The sequence below is a fragment of the Embiotoca jacksoni genome, unplaced genomic scaffold (assembly GCF_022577435.1).
Source record: "Embiotoca jacksoni isolate LCO1_2020_lvr unplaced genomic scaffold, fEmbJac1.0.p SCAF_6, whole genome shotgun sequence".
NCBI classification, from domain to species: domain Eukaryota; kingdom Metazoa; phylum Chordata; class Actinopteri; family Embiotocidae; genus Embiotoca; species Embiotoca jacksoni.
In genome coordinates, this window is record NW_027185414.1 from 16,740,439 (window position 1) to 16,761,869 (window position 21,431).

Below are 21,431 nucleotides of genomic sequence, written 5' to 3' on the forward strand. Positions count from 1 at the left end.
CCTCTGTAAACCTGCCAGTGTGCCAGTGTGTGTGCGTGTGCTCAGAAAGCAACATGGCTGCATGTGTGGATGAATGCGTGTGCACGCATTAATTGGACTGGAAGCTTTAGATGAAGTTTGTCAGGCTCACATCACCTTCACTGCAGTCATGCTTTAAGGACAGAAAGCCTGACACATTACAATAATGCTTACACTGCATCAAACAGACCTGCCCAATTTACCACTACTCCCCATAAATTTCACTTGGGCCATGTCAGGGCAGGCGGTGTTCAAAGTCACAGTAGTGTTGGCACAGGAGTTATATTGCTGAGCACCGAGCGTAAAGAGAGAAGCGGCAAGGTTTCGCTTCATCACGCCATTCTCCCTTATGTATTATCATTAATATGATTCTCTCCAAGTAACACCATGTGCTTTAAGGGTACGATGTATCCCAACAAACTCATCAAACAGTCATAGAAAGAGGCCCAGAGTTTTGTCTGTTTGCAGTGCAGCGTATATTAGATGTCTTGATGTGTTCTTGGTGAAAGAAAAATAATGTGGTCAGTGGGCTAAGAACAACAAAACATCTGTCAATATTTTAAATATCTCATCTGCGATTCCCTTTTGATGAGGTTTTGTTGAACTATTCCCCGGTGGTTTAAGGCACTGTTCTTCCGAGATAGTGGAAGATAAAACATTTCCTCCAAAAAGCCATTATAGTACTTTGCCTGTGCAGAAACTAGTTCACTGTAAACCCCCTAAAGTATTCTCTGCATGACAGAAAAGTCAGAGTAAAAGGATTTTCTCTGCTATCGTATCTTTTAACCTCATATATATATATATATAAAGGCTTTCTGATCAAATAGGACACATATAAAAAGGAATTAATAGCTAAATGAGGGCTGCAGACAAGAAACAATTATGGAAGACCTGAATAGATAAGAGAAGAAACTTGACAAGTGTACACTTCATACAGAGCACAAAGTGTTTCCAAATAATGGGAATTTTGGCCTTCAGAGTCAGATCTAATCATATTTGAAAAGCCTGAAGGAGACATGTTAGACAGTGCCCTCAACCCGTTTTATTTTCACACTCATTCATATCTTATCTTAAGGGAGCAAACCAAATGTCGAAGCCATAAAATGCATTTTTAAATCTGTCACAACATCAGAGCAGAACCACCCAACTGCAACAGACTGGAGAAGAAAATATGCTGCATTTTGTTGAAGCCAGTGCTCTGCATTTTAAGGTGAAGCAGGGACAGAAGAGGCCTGCAACAGGAATAAAAACTGTCTGGATGACTCAATAATACCTCCAATATCTTCAATTCAGTGTGATTTAGTGCAACTTGTGTTTTCCTCAAGCAGTCTGCTAAATGAAGGAGCGAGTAGCCGGAACAACACGCATACTGCAGTGTGATCATCTCATAGCCGTGCTCAATTGCTGTTATTTGACCTTGCTATGATTTATCATCATCGCCGCAATATAGACATCTATTAACACATACTAATTTACACACAAAAGTACACACATCATTGCTGTGCAGTCCAGTGCAGCTCTGCAGTATGGTCTGTGCTGCTGCTGCTGCTGTTGCTGAATCCTGCCTCTTGGCTGCCAGAGGCTCACAATGCAGCAAGGTGACTCAATGTTATTGTCTTCTCCTCAGAGAGCCTCCTCCCGCTGAATCACAGCTTACTGAAGGTGCTGAGCAGAAAATGAAATAAAGATTCTCTTGTTCTGACTTTCAGCACCTCAGAGAGGAATAGTTTGGTTAATCTACCTGGCAGAAGCAGCCAAAGGAAATCAATAGCATCTTTTCAGAAAGGCCTTCTCCAACAGTATCCCTTAATGTCAGCAGAGTAAGGTATATTAATGAGCCCATACAGGTGTCTCAGAGTACCTGAATTATTAACACATAGTGTAGGGTAATATTTAGACTTTAGTCTCCTAGTCTCCTGTAGTTCATTATGAAGCACACTCAGCCTTCATGTAGTTGTTGATTAAAAAGAAATGCTGATCCCGCTGTAGCTTTCTTTCACTTTCCACTTTAGTTATGATCTACGGCATTGATTAATTACCTTCCTGCTCATTGAACTATTACACTGACATCTATAGGACAGGGATGTTACATTTAGTCATAAACTCACTTATCCAGATAGAAATGAGATTCATTGTCTTGCTGTACCTGCCAAGCCACATAAACAGTGTTTTTGGATATATATATATATATATATATACACATATATACACACACACACACACACACACACACACACACACAGATGTTAACATGGATCATAATTCCATATTTGCTTTTACTAATGCCCTCATTAAGCCCAGTGGCTTCCAGAATATTTGACCAGTTCTACTAACATGGACCTCTACTCATTCACTATTTCCGTAGCAATCTGAAGGATGGCACAACAGTCACTGGATGAATCATGGACTCTGCCAACACATCACAGCAGCGCCCTCTTCTGGAGGGATTGTATGTCAGCACGTGATTTCTCACCGTTCAGATTAATGTTGGAGTGAAGATCATTTACAAGCTGAATATGGTGTGTTGTTATCTACTCATGCCTCTTGTTCCACTACTTTTACAAGCAGTGACATTCATCAGCAGTGATGCTCAGACGTTGTTGTGTCGATCTGTGTGGCGCTTAATCCTACTGATCAGTATCATGTTTGATTCAGTTGCATGTAATTGTGGTGAAAGCTGCACCTTTATAAATACAAGCCTAATTAAAAATGGAAAGTCTTTAGAAGAACAGCTGTGTTTTCGACAGGCTAGATATAAGATGATGAGCGCATCGAGAGGAGTCTGACCATCTGTAAACACGACCACAAGGTCCCATGTAAGATCTCCCCATGAGGCCACTGAGCAGGACTGGGGTGAGAGGTGGACCTGGACTCATTAATCACAGACTGCTGCTTCCTGTGCCGAGTAAAAGCTGAGACAGAGCTGCAGTTTTACATCTTTTATTATGGTACAGTAAAAACTTGAATATTTTAGAAATATTCTCATGACCTTGAAATGTGCTTAAAGCTGTCAAAAACAAGCTGCATAATGTCAGAGTAGTGCACCCCAATATTTGAACATCTTTTGCTGTACCTATTCAAGTACTGTTTTTCTGCTCCGCTGCATTTCAGACTATCCTGCAGATGAATATTTAAGGTACAAAACATTAGCTCACCAAATTCCTTGCGTTGTTATTGATTTTACTTTGTAGAACATCTTGACCAGCTACAGTGTTTGAATTTTACATTAAAGCGTCAGTAATTGTAAAGCAGTATTATATAATATAATGACATCACAGGAGCTAATAATGAGTATTTTGAGTGCATTTTGCTGATAATACTTTTGCGACCCTCTTAAATGCAGGACTTTTAGTTGCAATAGTTTTATACTGTGGTACTACTGTTGCCTGTGTAAAAAAAAAAAAAAAAAAATGTTTTTTTTTACTAGTGTTAGTAAATTAATTAAAATTATATAACTATATTATATATATTAATACATTTGATATAATATGCGCAATAAATATCTGATTGATCAGAAATAAATGGGTTCATTATTAAAAAAAAAAATAGTATTTCAACATTAATACTTTAAGAAAACAACACAAAACTGTTCTAATAAAAATAAAAATATCATTCAGTGTCGGCGCTTCATCTACCCGCAAGTGAATTTCCTGATCTTATCGATAACACACAAAGGAGGGACCGCCCACCTGCTCCGTTGTCATCTCGCCACGTACGATTCAATGCAACCTAACTGCTGGTCACGTCTGACGGACAGCTGAACCGCCCAATCAGGTTAACGCTGCCGCGCACGCGCAACCTACAGTGCTGACGAGCGAGTCGGACGCCGACATATCTCCAGCTGAGGAAACGACGGTCCGAGAGCTGAGCTGATGAGGTCCAGGATTCAGAATAAAGTGAGTGACACACCTACGGAGCTCTTTACTGGTGCTTCCAACAATGTTCAGCGTCGCGGAAGAGTTACGGAAGCTGCGCTGCTCAGACCAACAGCGTCACGTCACACGAGCACCTGACTCTTTGGTGCTAGGCACTTATTAGCCCGATCTGTCAGTGCCAGCGCTAGAGCTAACACCCAACAGCTTGCTTTGGATGTTGTCATCCAGCCACCGATGCTTGGTGGAAGACGGAAGAGCTGTTTGAATAAGGCCGAAAGAGGAAGTTTGGACGCACGACGAGCTGTACACTGTTTGTCTTGTCACACTGTAAAATGCCAGCAATACTGTAAACTAATAAAAAAAACAACAACACTGTGCTGGTTGCCTTCATGTCCAGATGTGCTGGAGCCGGGCCTTCCTCACCGGCTGGGTCCTGCTGCTGGTCCAGCTGCGGGGCTCAGAGGCAGTTCCCATCAGTATGGACAAGACCAAAGTCAAAGAGCCAGAGAAAACACCTGAAGAGCCTCCAGCAAGTGTGGTAGGAAGACACTAGGTCTACACACGTGGTGGAAATGTAATACTCTGCTCTTATGTCACTCGTTCTTCATCACACTTAACATTTATCGATCCCACGAATCCTGTAGATCAGCAGTACTACAGCTCTATATGTTGTTGGTTTATGAGTCCACGGATACGCACACATTTATCCTTCTTGGATGTCGACAAGTCGGCTTAACGGCGGTTAAACAAATATCATGTGGATTCTGTGTCGAGGTGAGAAAACTCAAGGAATGCAGTCCTTTTCATTTGGATGGTAAGCGAGGGTCTCCAACACAGACCAGAAGCAGCAAAGGGCCGTTTGAAGAGGGCAGTAACACAACATTAAAGGCTCGTCTTGTCAACATTAAACATCTGGACGGAGGACGTGTAATGTTGGGCGTCAGCTGATGTGTGTTGAATAGAAGCAAAATATGATTTTAACTCGCACGGTTTTCAGTTCATCAGTCTCTGAAAGAAATGACATTCAAAAAAAATAAGTTATTATCATTGTAGGAATATTAATTATGTTACCTTTCTCTTTTATTTGTGTTTTTTAGGACACTGGACTCCACTACGACCGCTACCTCAGAGAAGTCATTGATTTTCTAGAGAAGGATCAACATTTTAGAGAAAAGCTCCACAATACCGACATGGAAGACATTAAGGTGTCCTGATTTTCATTTGTCTGGTCTTTTCACCTGGGCAGCATTTTTCCACCGATGTAATGTTAGTGAATCATTATTCTGGCTGGTAAATGATGGGCTTTCTTTTGCTGCAGAATGTGATGAATCTTCTCGGTAAATTATGTATTTTTTTTGAGAAATGATAACGCGTAATGTTGGCTTTTTAAATCTGTGTTTAAAACCATCAGTTTTAGTTATAATAATTAAGAACAAGGATATTAGTCACATTAATAAAACAAAACAAAAAAATGATATGTATTGCTTCATCCCTCTTTTTAAATGTCACTAATTTTTGCATCGCTTGTTTTTAACATAGCAAGGTAAGCTGGCCAAAGAGCTCGACTTTGTCAGCCATAATGTCAGAACAAAACTGGACGAGTTGAAAAGGCAGGAGGTCAACAGACTCCGGACCCTGATTAAAGCCAAGCAAGATCTTGAAGGAGGAAATGGTACGTTGTACGACAAAATGTGCATTCCATTTTGAATTATGCTTAAAGTAAGGTGTAACAAGGCAAATTCTTCAAAGAAAAATGTTGTGTTCATATATTCACATGTTTTTATGTATGTCAACATTTACCCTGTGAACAGAAATAGCTGTGGACCACCAGGCGCTGCTCAAACAGTTCGAGTACCTGAACCACATGAACCCGCATACGTTTGAAGTGGACGACCTGGACCGGCTCATCAAATCGGTAAATGTCATTGCTCCTTCGTACTTCATCGTGTGGCCGAAGACGGGGAGCCAGCCGTCATTTGTCCACGGTCAGGCGGCAAAGGAGGACGTTAGTACTGCAGAGAACGGCGGTTCAGGACAGAGACCTGCAGTGTTCTGCAGCTGCTTTTTATTATCAGGACAAATTGTCAAGAGTAAATATGTTAAGTCGTGTTTAAAGAAAATTCTTTTGCTTTGTAGGATTAAGTTTGCTTCATTTTCAGAGCTTCATTCATTTGCCTGGAGGAGGTTGTCGAGTGCTACCACAAAGTTTGAAGAGTCAGGAAATGTAACAGCTCAGGAACTGTTTGAATTTCGAATATCAATACGAGATGTATGAGCTGTCTCACACGTCCTGATCAATCAAATAAAACCCAAGGAGTGAATGAAGTTCTTTGACTTTACTAGTCGAAGGGCGCTCGGCACATTACATTTCAAGCGCAGCTTATTTTATAATACTCCAGTGGTTGTATTTACTTTTGGTCACTTCATAATAAATCACCAGAATATGTAATTGATTTTCCCACAGATGCCCGTAGCTAAACGAAACAACAGAAAATGAGTTCGGCATTCAGAAATCTCGGTGAACAGAACTATTCCGTATACTGCAGTGTGGATCCGTTTAGTTTTCAGGTGCATAAGGACATAGAGTTGCTTGCGTCATGTCACTGTTAATTTGAATCAAGGTAAATTGTTAACCTTTGTAAATGTTTTTCACCAGGCCACCAAGGATCTGGAGAACTATGACAAAGAGAGACACGAGGAGTTCAAGAAGTATGAAATGATGAAAGAGCACGACAGACAGGAACATCTGAAAACACTGGACGAGGATGACAGAAAGAAGGAGGAGGACCACTACGAGGAGATGAGGAAGAAGCATGCAGACCACCCTAAGGTCAACCACCCGGTAAGTTCACAGACAACGCGGAGACGCACAGTACGGGCTTTTCCTCTCCATCCGGTGTCATGGTGCATTTTTAGTCCAGATTTGAAGAGTTTCGACTCCACAAATAAAACACGGTACTTCTACCAGAATGTTCAAACATTTTGTTTTATTCTGAAATTCACATGTGATTTTTCCCTGGATGCTGCAGGGTAGCCAGAATCAACTGAAAGAGGTGTGGGAGGAAGCTGATGGCTTGGACCCGGAGGATTTTGACCCTCGGACCTTTTTCAATCTGCATGGTAAGACTTGTTCTACCAACCAGCACCTTTTAAAATGGGACGATGAGCCATTCTTTCAATTCTGCATGTTAGGTTTTTTTTTTCAAGTGGAACAGAAAAGGTTGTACTGGTTCATTAGGGTCTTTTTTTTTGTCTTTCCTGATAACGCAGATACCAACGGAGACGGCTTCTTTGATGAACAGGAGCTCGAGGCGTTGTTCACCAAAGAGGTAAAGCCATACCGAATGGATCTAAAAATCGGTTGTGTTTCAGTGGGCGGTCTTTGCCTTGACTGTTGGCCTTTGTGATTTCAGCTGGAAAAGATTTATGACCCCACCAACGAAGAGGATGACATGGTGGAGATGGAGGAAGAGCGGCTACGTATGAGAGAGCACGTTATGAATGAGGTACAGTAAGTTGAACTCGGGACCCTGTTAGACCTCAGTTTGCACCTCAGCTGGCTTTGCATCTTGTGTTTAACAGAGCCGTCTATGTTGTATCTATTTCCTGGACCCTGTCAATGAGTGATAACATATAATCCATGCTGAAAGCTCTCTGGTTGTCTTCCTCGTAGGTGGACGCTAACAAAGACAGGCTCGTCTCTTTAGAGGAGTTCCTGGTTGCTACGAAGAAAAAAGAATTCTTGGAGCCAGATAGCTGGGAGGTGAGACGCAACATATGACACTTTACCATGTTGACATTATTGAAAGTAGTTCAATCTGAAAACCTTTATGTTAGTAGAAGCAGGAGTCTGATAAGTGGTATCCCGTCTTACTTTGTGTTTCTTTAGACCCTGGAGCAGAACCAAGCTTACACAGATGAGGAGATGAGGGAGTTTGAGGAGCATCTGACTCAGCAAGAATACGACCTCAATGAGAAGGCTGTCGACCTCCAGAAACAGAGAGAGGAGCTGGAGAGACAGCAGGAGCAGCTTAATGCACAGAAAATTGAGCTGCAACAGGTAAGGAGGTAGCGGCACACTGGCGCTGTATAAAGGTCCACTGTGGTGGGTTTGCAGTGAATGTGGCAGGCTGCTGACGTCCAGACCTGATGCTGTCGAGGTTTCATCTTAGCATTAAATGTTTTATTGTCAATATTTGTAAAAAAAAAAAAGTCTTTCTGGAACTCCATCACTACAGGCAGTCGAGCATATGGAGCGACTCAAGTCACAGAAAATAGAACCGCCTCCAGAGGTTCATGGTGAGTGTTGATTGCGCCACGTTGTTTTGTATTTTGGTATTTCTTTGGTTTTTCAGGCTGACCTCAGAGTGTAAAACTGGTCCTCTTTTACAGTTGAAGGAAATGCTATCCCAGAGATACATGCAGTCGACAACCAGCTGCACGATGACCGAGAGGCCCACCTACAAGGGCACCAGCCCCCACCCCAAAATCCCCAAGATACACCTCAGGAACACTATGAACAACAAATCCAAGACCTGGCCCAGCAAGGTCTCCCCCAGACACATCAGGATCTGCCACCAGGCCATCAAGAAGTTGCACAAGGCCACCATAACCTGCCGTAACGATGCTGACAAAGCAGCCAGACTCTTATAGCACCTCCACTCCTGTGTGCAGAGGAGCAGTCCCACCTGAGTAATAAGGCCTCTTTAACCAGCATGACCACAATCAGGGGTTCGGAGTTGACTAGAGATGAAGGAGAGTGACACAAAAGGAGTCTCTGTTATCCCTGATACCAGTGTTTAAACTGTAATCCCAAGATTACATTATGGAAATGACCTACCATGGACATGTATCCTTAAATGTGCATACTTACATTTTTAAGGATTTTTTTTTTTCATTAGGATGTTTGATATTACACAAATATAATTTTGCTATACAGAACCTCTAAACCTGTGCCGATGCTGGCTCCATGGCCCAATCAGTTTGATCCAAGAGCCTGTTGCATGGGTACATTGCAGCTGTTGAGGGGGATCAAAAGTCATTTCAACTTTAGCGTTTTGATTTTGATTTTTTTTTTGACGCCACTATCAAAATATCCCCAAACATCTTACAAATGAAATTAGAAGGGTGACTTGAGGTGAAATGTATTTTGGTGGACTGCATGAAATATCACGTATCAGGTACGAGGGATACGTTTAAGATTTAAAAGCCCTAAAAGAGGACAAGATGCACTCCAGCAACTTTAATCAGCATACATCATGTTGATAGTACACACAGAACCATTTCACCTTACTAAACTAAAAGTAAGGACTTGTTGATGGAGTCAAATACAGCATCATGTAATCCTTTTTTCTCAGATCTTTGGAGTAGACATATTTTATTTTGATCCTCTCCAGCTGTGATCACGTTACAGTGTTTTACCCAGAAAATACCTCCTGAAGCCTGGTCCTTTAAATTCAGTGAAGTCCTTCTACCAATACCTGTGCTACTTTCTTTAATGGTCACCTTGCTTGCCGTCATAACCCGTCAACTGTTTACCTACCATGAAACATCATTTGTTCAACTGTACAGTCAGATTTGCTCAACCGTGAATCTAAAACTTTGTGCTCTGCCTACATGACACAACGCTGCAGCTGGTCTCCGCTGACTAGAGGGGCTCCATTCTTAAAATTGAGATTGGAGCGACAAATCCTCCTGCAGATTTGTATGTGGAAGTTCGAGGTTCGTTCCAGTTTGGCTGTATGACTCTGGAAATGATTTTTAAAACGACCTACTTGTCACGCACAGAACGAGCAACGGTTGAACCTCTGAAATAGTAAATTTGCTTTGTTGCGTAGTGCATTTGTATTTCAGTTGTTCATACACAGATGTGTATGTGCCATGTCTATTTATAAGTTGATCATGATTTTTCATTTGTTTGATAAAATACTTTTGAGGTTAAGTTCATTTTCAGTTAAGGCGGAGACTTTGATGATGGTGTCTTTTCATCATAATCATCTGCACCTGAGTATTTTGTTGAAACAACTGCTGGATTAAATTTCTTCCATTAAAAGATTTTATGAGAAAAAGGTTAAAGCTCTGAATAAATATGAGCAAAGTCAGATATTAACAGCATCACAAAAATGCAGAAATCTGTTTTTGGTTTTTTTTTAATCTGGCAAAGTGTGATCTTGTGAAAACTTCTAAATTAGATTTCTTGACATTCAGTTCATAACATTGTATTTGGTTTGAGGTGCGTGTTAGTTGGTCCTAATAAGAAAAACTTGGTCAATTCATTTCACAAATTGCTGCTTTGGTGTATTTGCTGTTATTCAGGTTACTTTTTTCATGTAATGTTTGTTGTAGCTGGCAGACTTCAGCCTTGGCAAACAGGTGTTGGTGATTTATCAACACTTTTAAGTGAAGAAGGCTTCATTTGCATCAATGAGATAACATCTCTGCCTTAACTGTGGTTTTACTTTATACAAAGTTTAGACATGGAATATGTTTTCTCTCTTTTGCTGTCATGTTTTCTGTGCCATGTGTTCCTGCATTATAATTTGCACAACATGTACAGGTGGTGTTTCTGATCGCTCGCTGCTGGAGACAAGAGTCATTTGACACTACAGCACACCTCAGTTCAAGAAAATAAAACGGTTTACCTTTCAGTTTGTCCAGCAGAATTGATCACTTGACAAATGTCACTTTCAATTTATACATAATGTAAGAAAATGTAAAGCAGTGGCACCTTATTTGTTTAAATAATCTTCAATATAACCATAACGACACACTTCAGTTTTAGGTGATGTGTTTAAGTCATAGTTTTGGTAGTGATTGAAATGCATGAGTTGTTAACTGCCAACAGTCTCACTGCACCAATATTTAATGGAATTCATATTCTTCTCTACAAATATTAAGGCCTTCGTAGTAAAGATGCTATAATTATATTGGTTTCAATTATCCAATTGCTATAAATATGTGGTAAAGTGACAATAGACAGGACTACTGGTACCCCAATATGTCCTGGGTTTGTAGGGCCGATTGACTTTCTGGACACATCCCAACTCCCCAAACTACATCCACTTTTCAACAACTGAACCAAACCAATGTCACATTAATGCACACACAATAAAAACAGCAGAAAGTTGTATCATTAACAGAGGGTAATAGGACACAAGTTTATTGAAACAGTCTCAACCAATAACATCAGTGTACAAAGAGGTGATGGTGCAAGAGGTGACAGAGGGGTGTAAAAAAAAAACATTGAATGCCTTCATGAAAATTAGAAGATCAAAAGGAAAAAGTGGCTGACAGCACAGGGCAGAAGAAAATCCTTCTCATGGAATCAGATCGACAGTGGCAGGGTATTTTTTGCATTTATTTTGTACAAAAAATAAATTAATGAAATCTTTCAAGTTTACAGGAATATCTATTTGTTGTTTTACGTCACACAGACTTGCTGAGAATCCTACATGTGGTGATGTTCAGCATTTTGTGTTAAAACATTAAGGAGGATCTAGACAGACCAAAGCAGGCTGACTCTGATAAGTAGGCCAGGAGTTAAAAAAATAAGATTACCAATGAGAAACAGAACGTTGTTATAAAAGTGAGCTGGGGCAAACACATTCAAAAATCCTGAATGTTCAACGTGGCGCAACTTTGACGGTCCGTACGATCCTTTAGGATCGCAATGCTTGAGCGTTTCCTCGAGACAGTCCTCGAGGTCCTTGGCCAGCTCCCCGCTTGTAGCCTTGCTGATATCCCTCCTTCAAGAAACAAGTTTTTACACATTTAATCGTCTTAAAAAGTTGAAAATGTAAGTTAGTGACGTGATATTAAATCAGCTTTTTGCTGCGTAAATTCGTACCCGTTGGTAGGTATTATTGGAGTAGTCCCGAGATGTGTTAAACTGGGTTTGTCCATAACCACTGCTGGGAGCATTTGAGAAAGGAGGGCGATAGCCTTCATATCCCCCTGATGAAAGAAAGACATTAAACAGTGCGACTTAAACGGGTATTGTATTATTATTACAGCGAATAATGAGGCCACATGATTATGTTGTCTCCGTGAAACATAGTTTGATGCTTTTACCTCTAAATCCATTGGTGGAGCCCCGATATCCGTTCATCATTCCACGGGCACTCCTGGGTCCACCCCTGGGCACAGCCCTGCTGTTGTAGAAGGACTGGCCAGACTGTCCAAACCCGGCTCCTGGAGAGGGATCTTCATGGCCTACCGCTGAGGGCATGACCTGGTCTTGGGTCTGGAATCCTGCGACAACTAGACAGAAGTGATACACAAGAATTAAAGTCTGTGATGCACGGGTAGTTGGCCACTTTTGTAGTTTAGCTTTAAAACGCAAAATACATTTCTGCAAGCTGAGAAAGTTGCACATTTTCCTTCATTCACCGCTATTTTGACTTTGTCTCCAAAGAGATCATTTGTGTAACAAAAAGACAAAAGCTTTGAGTCCTTTTGGAATCCCAACACATTATTTTGTACTTTTTCCGATGAGCTGAGATCAAAGATGTCTTTTCAGGGGTTCATCAGATGTACCCTCACCTGACTGTAATCGTTCCTGCGGGATGTCTGGCTGGTCTACTAAAGGATTCTCTGGCTGGCTGCTAAAACCTTGTCCATAGCCACCGGGGAACTGGCTGGGCTGCTTCAAAGGGTCTGCTTGGCCATCAGTGGATGGAGGTACAGGAGCATTCATGTTAAATACCTGAAAAGGAGAAGAAAGGTTTTCTTTATTACCGTTTGTGCCAAAGCAAGACACGGATACAATTGGTGTAGAAGGCCTTGCGGAGGGCGGTGTGTTATAGTTCGGAAATGCTAACCCTCGTACATGTATGGAGGCTGATCGTTTCCGACAGAATGCATTGACTACGTCCAAACAATTTCACCGTTGCATTGTTAAAATGGACCCAGATAGAAAGCGTACCGCTTGCACTGACTGGAAAGGTGCTGCGTTGACATTGATGCCTCCAGTGTGGGTGGGTTTGGAGACAGGTGGGAAGGCAGAGGACAGGGAACATGGGGCGGGAGACTGTTCAGATGACAGAGACATTGAGGCCTGGGCAGGTAAGAAGGAGGGAGTTTGGAAGGCAAGGAAACAAGGCATGTGGAGAGGTCAGCGGAAGAGAGACGATCACCGATTTGCACCTAAAAGTTCCCGTCTATCTTATAATGATATTCAAATGAATGAAATAATTCTCTTGTTATATACACACACTCAATAACATCATGACATGTCAGATATCATCGCATTTAATCCATGCAGAAGGGTTCAAAAAATACCATCTGAATAACACAAAAGGAGTCTGTCTCACCACCCACTTCCTGCTTCCAATCTACTTACTTGTGAGGACTCCTGTGATCCAGACACTGCAGTTGTCTGAGAAAGTCTGGACTCCGAGTGGACTGTTTGGAAGAAAAGAAATGTGAATTATGGGGCTGAAATGTTGTCAAAAGTAGCATATAAATTCTTCAATCATGGTCACAAACTTATTTTGTTGGCCACCAAAATGTAATAAAACAGTAATAAAAAAAATATGTTGCTAACTGGTGTATTGCATTTTCGGGATAATATGTCACAACTCACTTAAAAGTGTTCGTGGATCTGATCTGATTAAGAGTAAATGAACTTACGTGAAGGGCCGCCCATCTGCTGCAGGTCAACAGTCTGAACAGGCTTCATTGGCTGAGCAGAGACAATGGCTGGGTCCAGAGCCTGGCCGTCGAACTCCAACATGGAGTCCTGCAAGAACCACATCACGTGTACATGTATTATTCGGTCAACAATCAGGTTTAGGGGCACTGCGATAATCTAGTGAGTTGGGACACCACCCTTTAACCAAGACAAAAAAAAAACCTTGAATCATATTGTCCATCTCCGAACCAAAGGAACATTGAGCTCGACACAACGCTGTATTTGTGGACCTACTTACCTGCATGAAGTTGTACGTCCCCTGCATCTGGGCCATGAGGTCTTGCACTGCCTGCTTTCTGACCACGGGGTCGTTGGCAGGAGAGGGGGTGACTTGGTTCGCAGCAATGCTTGATTCTGGAGCCAGCTGGGCAGGGGGCTGATGCTGGAGGGAATTCACCATCTATTCAACACAGACACATCAGAGCGCACTGAAACACAAGGAGAGAACTGGGTTTTGCAGCATTGAGGGCTGTGGTGATAAAGTCGTGGGTTTACCTGAGCCTCCACAGTCCATTCCTCCACTTGGTCTTTATCTGTGTTACTGTATGTAGTTTCTGGAATGAACTGTCTGTTTACAAACTGGAACACAAGACAACATACTAAAAATGTGATACAACAAAAAGCAAAAACAGCTGATTTGTGTGATTTCACATGTAGCATATATATATATATCTATATATATGTATATACATAATACACATGGAAATCTCACCTCTGTTGTTTCCACTTTAATTGGCTCTGTGTATTTTTCATTCGCTAATCCTTCTGGAGAAAAGAAGCAAATATGAGGTCAAGTTTTCTTTCACAATCAAACACTACTACACACACACACACACACACACACACACACACACACACACACACACACACACAATGTTGTTAGTTACCAGGTTCTGATGGTTGCTCTCCTGCTTTAGACTCAGCCACCACAGTCGGCTCCTCTTGTTCCTCTTCCTCCTCACATGTCCCATTCTGATGAGTTTGTGCTCTATCAAAGTACCCACTCAGCAGCACTTTGTCCAGAGTGTCCTTCAGTGACTTGTCTGGAACAAAGACGGAAAACAAAATCGTTGCTCTACAGTTCTGTGGAAAAGCATTCATCACTTTATACCTGTTTAACAACACAGGACCAACCAGTTTTACGCACCTTGATTTTGCATTTAACAGGATCAACCTGCATTTTCCTGTTTGGCTTTTTGACCACTTCTTAAGGTTTTCCACAAGTACTTTAAACTTTTGCACCATACTATACATTTATCTTTAATAAGTAATCATGAGTGTTTGTGTGGTGGGCGTTGTAAAACCATGACGGTACTTACATGTGGTCCCTGCCACAGCCTTTTCTCGGCCCTCAAGCAGTTCCCACAAGTGTAGTGAGGCCTCGTCATATTGGTCAGTCAACCTGAACATTACACAACAGGATAAATATACAATTTAGTCGCGTGTAATTGGCCCTCTTTTTTTTTTTTTAATATCTTTACTCGTTGAGGAGGTTCAAAACATAATCTATGATGATGAACTATGTTGTAACAGCTGCACCTTTAAATGCATGTGCCACTGAAGAACACAGGCACCCTCGTACCTGACGTCATAGTTCCGATCAGGTCCCACTAGTTTGTAAAACTCATCAAGGGATGCGAGGTCAGCGTCAGTGAGCAAAGGGGAACCGGAGGCATCAGGCCGTTTAAGTTCCTGCCTGACACCATCATCTCCCAACTGGTCCAGTAAATACTGAAGCTCCAAAACTGTCTTCAGCCGCCGTTGTTCAGTCTCCTCCCGCTGCAGCTGTTCCCGTCTTGCAGACTTCTTCACCACCTTTTGAACCTGGACACACACACACACACACACACACACACACACACACACACACACACACACACACACACGTGTGAAGGTTTCCCCCCCAAAAACATCTAAATCTTATAAAAAAAAATGTCCCCTGTATATTGCTGCACTTTGTCAAAGCCTAACGGTAATGTGCATGGTCTAACAAATCAATGCCGATCGCTTTTCTGTTTCCTCTCCGACTTCCGATATTTTAAGCTTTTCTGAGGCTGCCTGTGTGAAACCAGTTCTGGAATACTTCATCAGTCATCCGGTTGATGTTGTAGTTTTCTATATGAAACTGACAAAAGCCTTAAAATGAATGAGACCAAAGTTTGATCAGCAAGTGGCAAAGTTACAACTCAGGACTCACCTCTTGACCCAACGCCAGGAAGCTCTTCTGCAACTCTCGGGCAAACTCAAGGTTATAGAGGATCTCTTGATACTTTGTCAAAGCATCCTGCAGGTGCATCATAGAGAAATGTAAAAAAAAATTAATAAAAAAGAAACAGGGTACAGTAACAGACTGTATGACAACAATAATGGTATTTTAGTACAAAAAAAAAAATCCACAAACAAATATTTCATTATTTGTCACTTATCAATTATTCTTATGATTTAGTTGCATTTATAATGCAGCACACGGCAAAAAACAAAACAAAGCGATATATATTAAAAAAAAAAAAACCAACAACCACTTTCTTATCTTACCAGCTGATCCTGATTCAGTCTTTCTCCATTATTCTTCTTTGCCTGATAGTCATCGAGTTTGGACTGTAAGAACATTAAAAAAAGACAAAATGTGAAATTTAAGTTGAAATAAAACATCAAAAAGTAATCTTTTGTAAAAAAAACATTAATTTGAATACATCTACTACAACAAATAAAATGGAAATTTTCACAACCCACTTAGGGTTCAACAAAAGAAAGTGATGAGACGGCACATTTCAAAGGACTATGGATACCTTTTTCTTTTCCATATTGCGAACCTTCTTGTCAATGACGCCAAGAACCTGCTTCATGGCCTCAGAATTACTTCCGTTTCCCATGTCTGGAAAGGCAGACTGGACAGCATTGTTGCCAACTGTTGCTGAAGGCATCTTTGGGGAGAAAATGTATTATACGCATGAAAAGATTAAAATTTTGGAAATTGTTTTTGGCAAACAAAACTCAAAAAAAAAAAAAAAAATCAGACAAACACAACTTTCATTCTTTGCAGAGGCGGAGAGATTATTGCAAAATCCATCTTTTGTAAGAAGTTCACACTGCTCCATTTTGATTAATGAGCCATTTTCATTACATTTCTTGCAGTGGTAGATATGTCTGTCTCCATACATGTGTGTGTGTATGTGCGCACTTGTATTAATTAAGTTGACTGAAACAATGAGACCTTCAACTTTATTCACTCAATCAAATTGTGGGTATATGCCTCTTTTTTGGGGGGCGGGGGGCACAACATAATTGATAACATTTTCCTATGAAGACTTGGTTTAACGTTAGATTAGGTTAAAGGTCAGGCGAGCAGTAGTTATGGTTACAGTTAGTGTCCGCCTCAGGAAATGAACTGCAAGTCCATTTAAAATCCCCTGAAGGGAAGGGAGCACAACTTGGGCATGTTTCAGTGTGGCAGAGGTTCAGGAACAGCTGACATGGAAAGCCTTCTTTATATCTAAAAAAAAAAAAAAATGTGGCTTACATTAAAAAAACAAAAAAAAACACCATCTTCCTTCTCCCATGTTTGTAAACATGGGAAACAGTGTTTAATGATTGTACTATTTGGGTCGACCGACACCTGTGGATGAGCTCAGGACGCATTTAAATGGATCCGCCGCTGACCTTTACCTGAGACGAGGTTCACTTTACGTAACGTCAGTCTCTATGTTTGGAGCCGCGACGAGCCCGTCAGGATACTACAGCACGCCGGGCTAGTGAAAGGGACAACTTCCCGGCGTGATTATGCAAATCAACCAGTGTTTGATCTGAGCTAAAGAGTTAAACAAAAACAAAACAAAAAAGATAGTAGCTCAGAGGTAAAAATATAAATGTTATTCGGTAAGCTGCTGGCTGACGCTATCCGTGTTTATCTGAGGTTAGATATATATATATGTATATATACACACATGTTAGGACGCTGAATTAAATCTAACGGAGGAATTTAACCAAATTAAAAATGTCGGCCTTGTATTCAAGTTGAAATCCTTAACGTTAGCTCTCTCGGATAACACCCGGCTAGCCCTCCTTGACGAGACGTGACTCCAGCTGAACGACGTAAAGTCAAGTCCCGTCTGCCGTGTTGAAGAAGCGGTGTTTCCACCGGCGGAGGGTTTTAAAGTCATCTCCCGACAACAAATCACTTTAACGAGGGCGCACGACGCGGTTCCCTTAATCTCCCCCCGTCCCATTGTTAGCTGTTAGCTAACCCCCCCACCACCACCACCACCAACCATGTTAACCGGATGTCAGTGAAAACTAGGCCGTTAAATCAATTTAAAAAAAAAAAAACACTTATTTAAGGTCCGTATGATGAAACGTTGATGTTTCGCGTTAACTGTGGAAAAACAAAAGAGCACACCGGGACGCGGCGGCGGCGGCGGCGGCTCGGCTCTGCGCGGAGGTGACTACAGGCGATTTATTTAAAGGGGGGGGGGAGGAAAAAAAAAAAAAAAAAAAAGGACAAAAAAAAAAATCAGTTTAAACGGCAGTATAATGCTGGCGACGGCACGGATCTCATACCTTTATACTCTTTGTCTTCAAAGAGATTTCCTCTGTCGGGTTTTACGTTAGCTGTGCAGCGTTGAGTTTTACTTCCAGTGTTCCTCGTGAAGGATGCTCAAGGCTCGCACCGGCCAACGGCTGCCGCTCAAGCTAATTGTAGCAGCTACAAGGACCCCTCCCTCCCCCTCCTCCTCCCCCCCGCTGCTGACCTCGAGACTGCCTGACGATAAAATGTCAGTCAAAACCGTGGTCACCATTATGCTGCACTTTTTTTTTTTTTTTTTTTTTTTTTTTTAACCCCGCACCTAATTTTATATGGCATTTTCACATGACTTCTTCAAATAAATATTGAAACATGTACGTTGTATATATTTTTTTTTTCAGGGCTTGTTTCGTTTTCAATTGGACACTTAATGTCGAATAAACCCTTTGCTTGTTGGCAGGGCCATGTCTATAATTTTAAGAAATACTGAGGTTATGAATAAAGGTACCTCTGCTACTGAAGACAAATCAGATTTGACACCAAAAACGTAAACTTAAAAAAAAAAGAGGAAAGAAAAATAGGTTTCTTTGCATCTCACTTATTTTTACTTCAAGTTCACTGTTCAGTTGTACATTTTATTTCTTACTGTGAAGGTCTAAAACTTTCTTCACACTACCAGAACAGCAGTTTTTGTGGGGACTTCAGAAATGCTTTTCTTTTTTTGTTTGAAAGACCTAAAGCTTTTGTAATATGTAAACACTTCAAATCCAAAATACAGGAATCAGCCTATAAAACACCTATTTAGTGTTTGTTTTTAAATTGCAATAAAGGCCGAAACCTTCTCCAGGTTCCCCAATATTTTAGAAAAACTGCAGAGGACATGATCTCAGTGTCCACAGTTGTACCTCAGCAGTGACTGTTCACAGACAGTTAAAGCTGCAGGGGCAGCATGGAGGTTGAGATTGGGACCAAAAGGTTGCTGATTCGATTCTTTATACCAGAAATTAAAAACATTCAGGCACTGATCACTAAATCTGGCACTATATGACAGTAAATGATGAAAGACTTCAAGGAGATAAATGGCCTGACTGAAATACAAAAGATACCCTAAGTAATGGCAAAGAATGAACAAAAGATGGCGCATTTGTCCCAAATAGTGAGGGGGATCACACTTGAAAAATGCAGAAAAAACATTTCCAAACCAACTGCTATGGCTACTGGTTCTGATGGTCCTCAAAAGTGTGTCTATTGTAAAAATGTAGTCGTTTTGGTAGGTTTTACTTTGAGCAAGAATGCAATGAATTTACAACCTTTGGGGGCTGTGGACAGGCACTGTAGAAGTGTGGGATCTTAAAGTTACAGGTGAAAAATAGAAATGGAACAATAAAAAACATATTTTTGTCAGATTTTTTTTAAATAGGCCATGAAAAGACTGTAAAAAAAACCAAAACACAAGCCAGCACACACAGGCCTACACTAACTGTGGTTGTGCTATAATTTAATACTCATGTGTGAAGATCGGAACCACCAGTGTTTATATGAGTCAAATCAAAACTTAAATACACGAAAATTGGCTGCTTTTTTTTAATTTTATTTCAAATTTATGTCCAATTATCATTAAATACAAATTAACATTTGAATTCATACATTTCTCGGCAGAGACACGTTTATATGTGATTCAGAGACATATTGTTTAAGAAATCAGAAAATAAAAGTTTAGCTCGCTCACACTTCATTATATTGTAAAAACAGTGTATGATAGCACTGTTACAACTTCAGTGATTTGGGACCTTTTCAATAAACTTTCACGTTGAATTTTCACACCTCCTTTATGATCCCTGTGTCTGGCTCTCTGTGTTATGTTGAGTGTGTTGTGAGGTGGGGGTGTACTGATCCTTAGCTCCTCTCTCTGATGTGGGCTGCTGAGTAATGGCCGTACATCCTTCAGTGCTCCTCTCCTGCAGCACATCTGACTGGATTAAATATGTGCAGAGGATTTACTGGCTGAAAACCACAAGAGCCCCGAAAACACTTTGGCCCCACACCACTCGTACTGCAGTCCGAGCGGGCAAAAAAAAAAAAAAAAAAAAAAATCCATCCGTAACCCCCCCTCTGGCTCCCTCTTTCACTATTTCTACTCTCCTTTTCAAACAAAGTTGCCTCATGTGTTTTTGTCTTTGGCCTTTTCTCACTTGTATTCATACTAACCTCGTCATTATCTGATTGTTTTTCATTTTAAAAGTCATTCGAAACTCTGAGGTGAATTCAGGATCTTGGGTGTTTCCAGACTTTCTGAGGGGATGAGTTTTTTCCACTCACAGTCTCTCCTCAATTAGTTGGGCAACATTAATAATTCATGACCCACATGTGTTACAGACAGATTACAAGCATCTCCACCTAACTGCCATAATTATCATTATTACAGCCAGATAGTTTTATCCACCATCATGCAATTTGCGATTCAAGTGACTGAAGTTTGATTTTGGAGTGTGGTTCAAAGGTTGATTTGTTTATGGTGCAGTCCCTTCGGAAAAATAAGATGCCTACAATCCCCAGTCAGTGGAAACCAAACGCACTGAAGTCCATCTACAAGATCGTCCCGGTGACGCCTTTATTGATGTGAGTATTTGAAAGACTCGTGATGTTTTATGCCACAGAGGGTTGCTTTTGCACTGCAAGGCTGTGGTCCTCGTGTTTTGTTGGTTTTGTGTGTAACGTTTAAAGCTGTAACTAAAAAGGTGACAGTAGCTGGAGAGGAGCGTGATACTGTTGGTAATGCGTTGTGGGGACTGTCCTGTTCAATGGCATCTCTGTACTGTACAGTTGCTCTTCATTGTTTGTGTTCTTCACAATACATCTCAAACTCAAACATCTTTCCCTCTCTGACTGTGTCACAAACCTAAAACAAATTTCATCATCACATTTGCCAGATTATTATATTTGCTATCACACAGTTTGGAAAATGAACCGACACTTTTCGAGGGAAAAAGATGTTGACCTGTATGTGCATCTGCCTCTAATAATCAGGAGCTAATATGATTTTATTAAATCACTGAGTTCCAAGAACACTTGGTCGCGAATATCCAAATCTGATTCAATGATCAAATTAATGCACACGTCTGTAGAAGGTAAAGTTAACATTCAAGTGAAGACAATAGGACACGTGAATTACCACAAAGTTGTGTATTTTACACACTGATTCTATTTTGACAAAATACATGAATTATGAGTGTTAATAGAAGACAGAAATCACTTATAGCAACGAGACACTAAATGAAATTGTAGCAGATAAGACAAATATAAGCCACTCATGTTCAAATTCTGC

The 21,431-nt window shown here is 40.9% G+C and overlaps 2 protein-coding genes across 5 annotated transcripts; one reads left to right on the forward strand and one right to left on the reverse strand.

The window, feature by feature from the left end:
• The first annotated feature begins 3,835 nt into the window (after positions 1-3,835).
• On the forward strand, positions 3,836-10,540 carry nucb2a (nucleobindin 2a). 2 transcript variants are annotated; one of them, XM_069174179.1, is made up of 13 exons: positions 3,836-3,914; positions 4,291-4,431; positions 4,991-5,098; positions 5,433-5,565; positions 5,705-5,808; positions 6,550-6,735; positions 6,923-7,013; positions 7,164-7,222; positions 7,307-7,399; positions 7,567-7,656; positions 7,783-7,953; positions 8,132-8,192; positions 8,286-10,540. In XM_069174179.1, exons 1-13 carry the CDS (start codon positions 3,891-3,893, stop codon positions 8,513-8,515), a joined length of 1,491 nt encoding a protein of 496 aa, XP_069030280.1. In that variant the 5' UTR covers positions 3,836-3,890; the 3' UTR covers positions 8,516-10,540. The 2 variants fall into 2 exon arrangements, with proteins under 2 accessions (XP_069030280.1, XP_069030279.1); XM_069174178.1 differs by lacking the exon at positions 3,836-3,914 and adding an exon at positions 3,922-4,196.
• A 485-nt stretch (positions 10,541-11,025) lies between these two features.
• caprin1a (cell cycle associated protein 1a) lies at positions 11,026-18,272 on the reverse strand. Of its 3 annotated transcripts, none has more exons than XM_069174176.1 (17): positions 18,142-18,272; positions 16,374-16,508; positions 16,120-16,182; positions 15,782-15,868; positions 15,167-15,408; positions 14,904-14,986; positions 14,472-14,627; positions 14,297-14,349; positions 14,080-14,163; positions 13,823-13,984; positions 13,524-13,632; positions 13,234-13,295; positions 12,817-12,921; positions 12,435-12,597; positions 11,964-12,152; positions 11,740-11,846; positions 11,026-11,638 (listed from the first exon to the last, which is right to left on the reverse strand). In XM_069174176.1, exons 2-17 carry the CDS (start codon positions 16,506-16,508, stop codon positions 11,552-11,554), a joined length of 1,887 nt encoding a protein of 628 aa, XP_069030277.1. In that variant the 5' UTR covers positions 18,142-18,272; the 3' UTR covers positions 11,026-11,551. The 3 variants fall into 3 exon arrangements, with proteins under 3 accessions (XP_069030277.1, XP_069030276.1, XP_069030278.1); XM_069174175.1 differs by having other exon boundaries at positions 12,817-12,948; XM_069174177.1 differs by lacking the exon at positions 12,817-12,921.
• Positions 18,273-21,431: the final 3,159 nt, after the last annotated feature.

Bases quoted from the DNA above. Each gene is read 5' to 3' on its own strand.
- nucb2a (XM_069174178.1), top strand. From the start codon at position 4,128: ATGCTTGGTGGAAGACGGAAGAGCTGTTTGAATAAGGCCGAAAGAGGA. The intron at 7,014-7,163 runs GTAAGACTTGTT...CTGATAACGCAG, and splicing joins GACCTTTTTCAATCTGCATG to ATACCAACGGAGACGGCTTC. The intron at 7,400-7,566 runs GTACAGTAAGTT...TCTTCCTCGTAG, and splicing joins GAGAGCACGTTATGAATGAG to GTGGACGCTAACAAAGACAG.
- caprin1a (XM_069174175.1), bottom strand. From the start codon at position 16,508: ATGCCTTCAGCAACAGTTGGCAACAATGCTGTCCAGTCTGCCTTTCCA. The intron at 13,296-13,523 runs GTAAGTTCATTT...TCTTCCAAACAG, and splicing joins GCAGATGGGCGGCCCTTCAC to TCCACTCGGAGTCCAGACTT. The intron at 12,949-13,233 runs GTAAGTAGATTG...TTACCTGCCCAG, and splicing joins GATCACAGGAGTCCTCACAA to GCCTCAATGTCTCTGTCATC.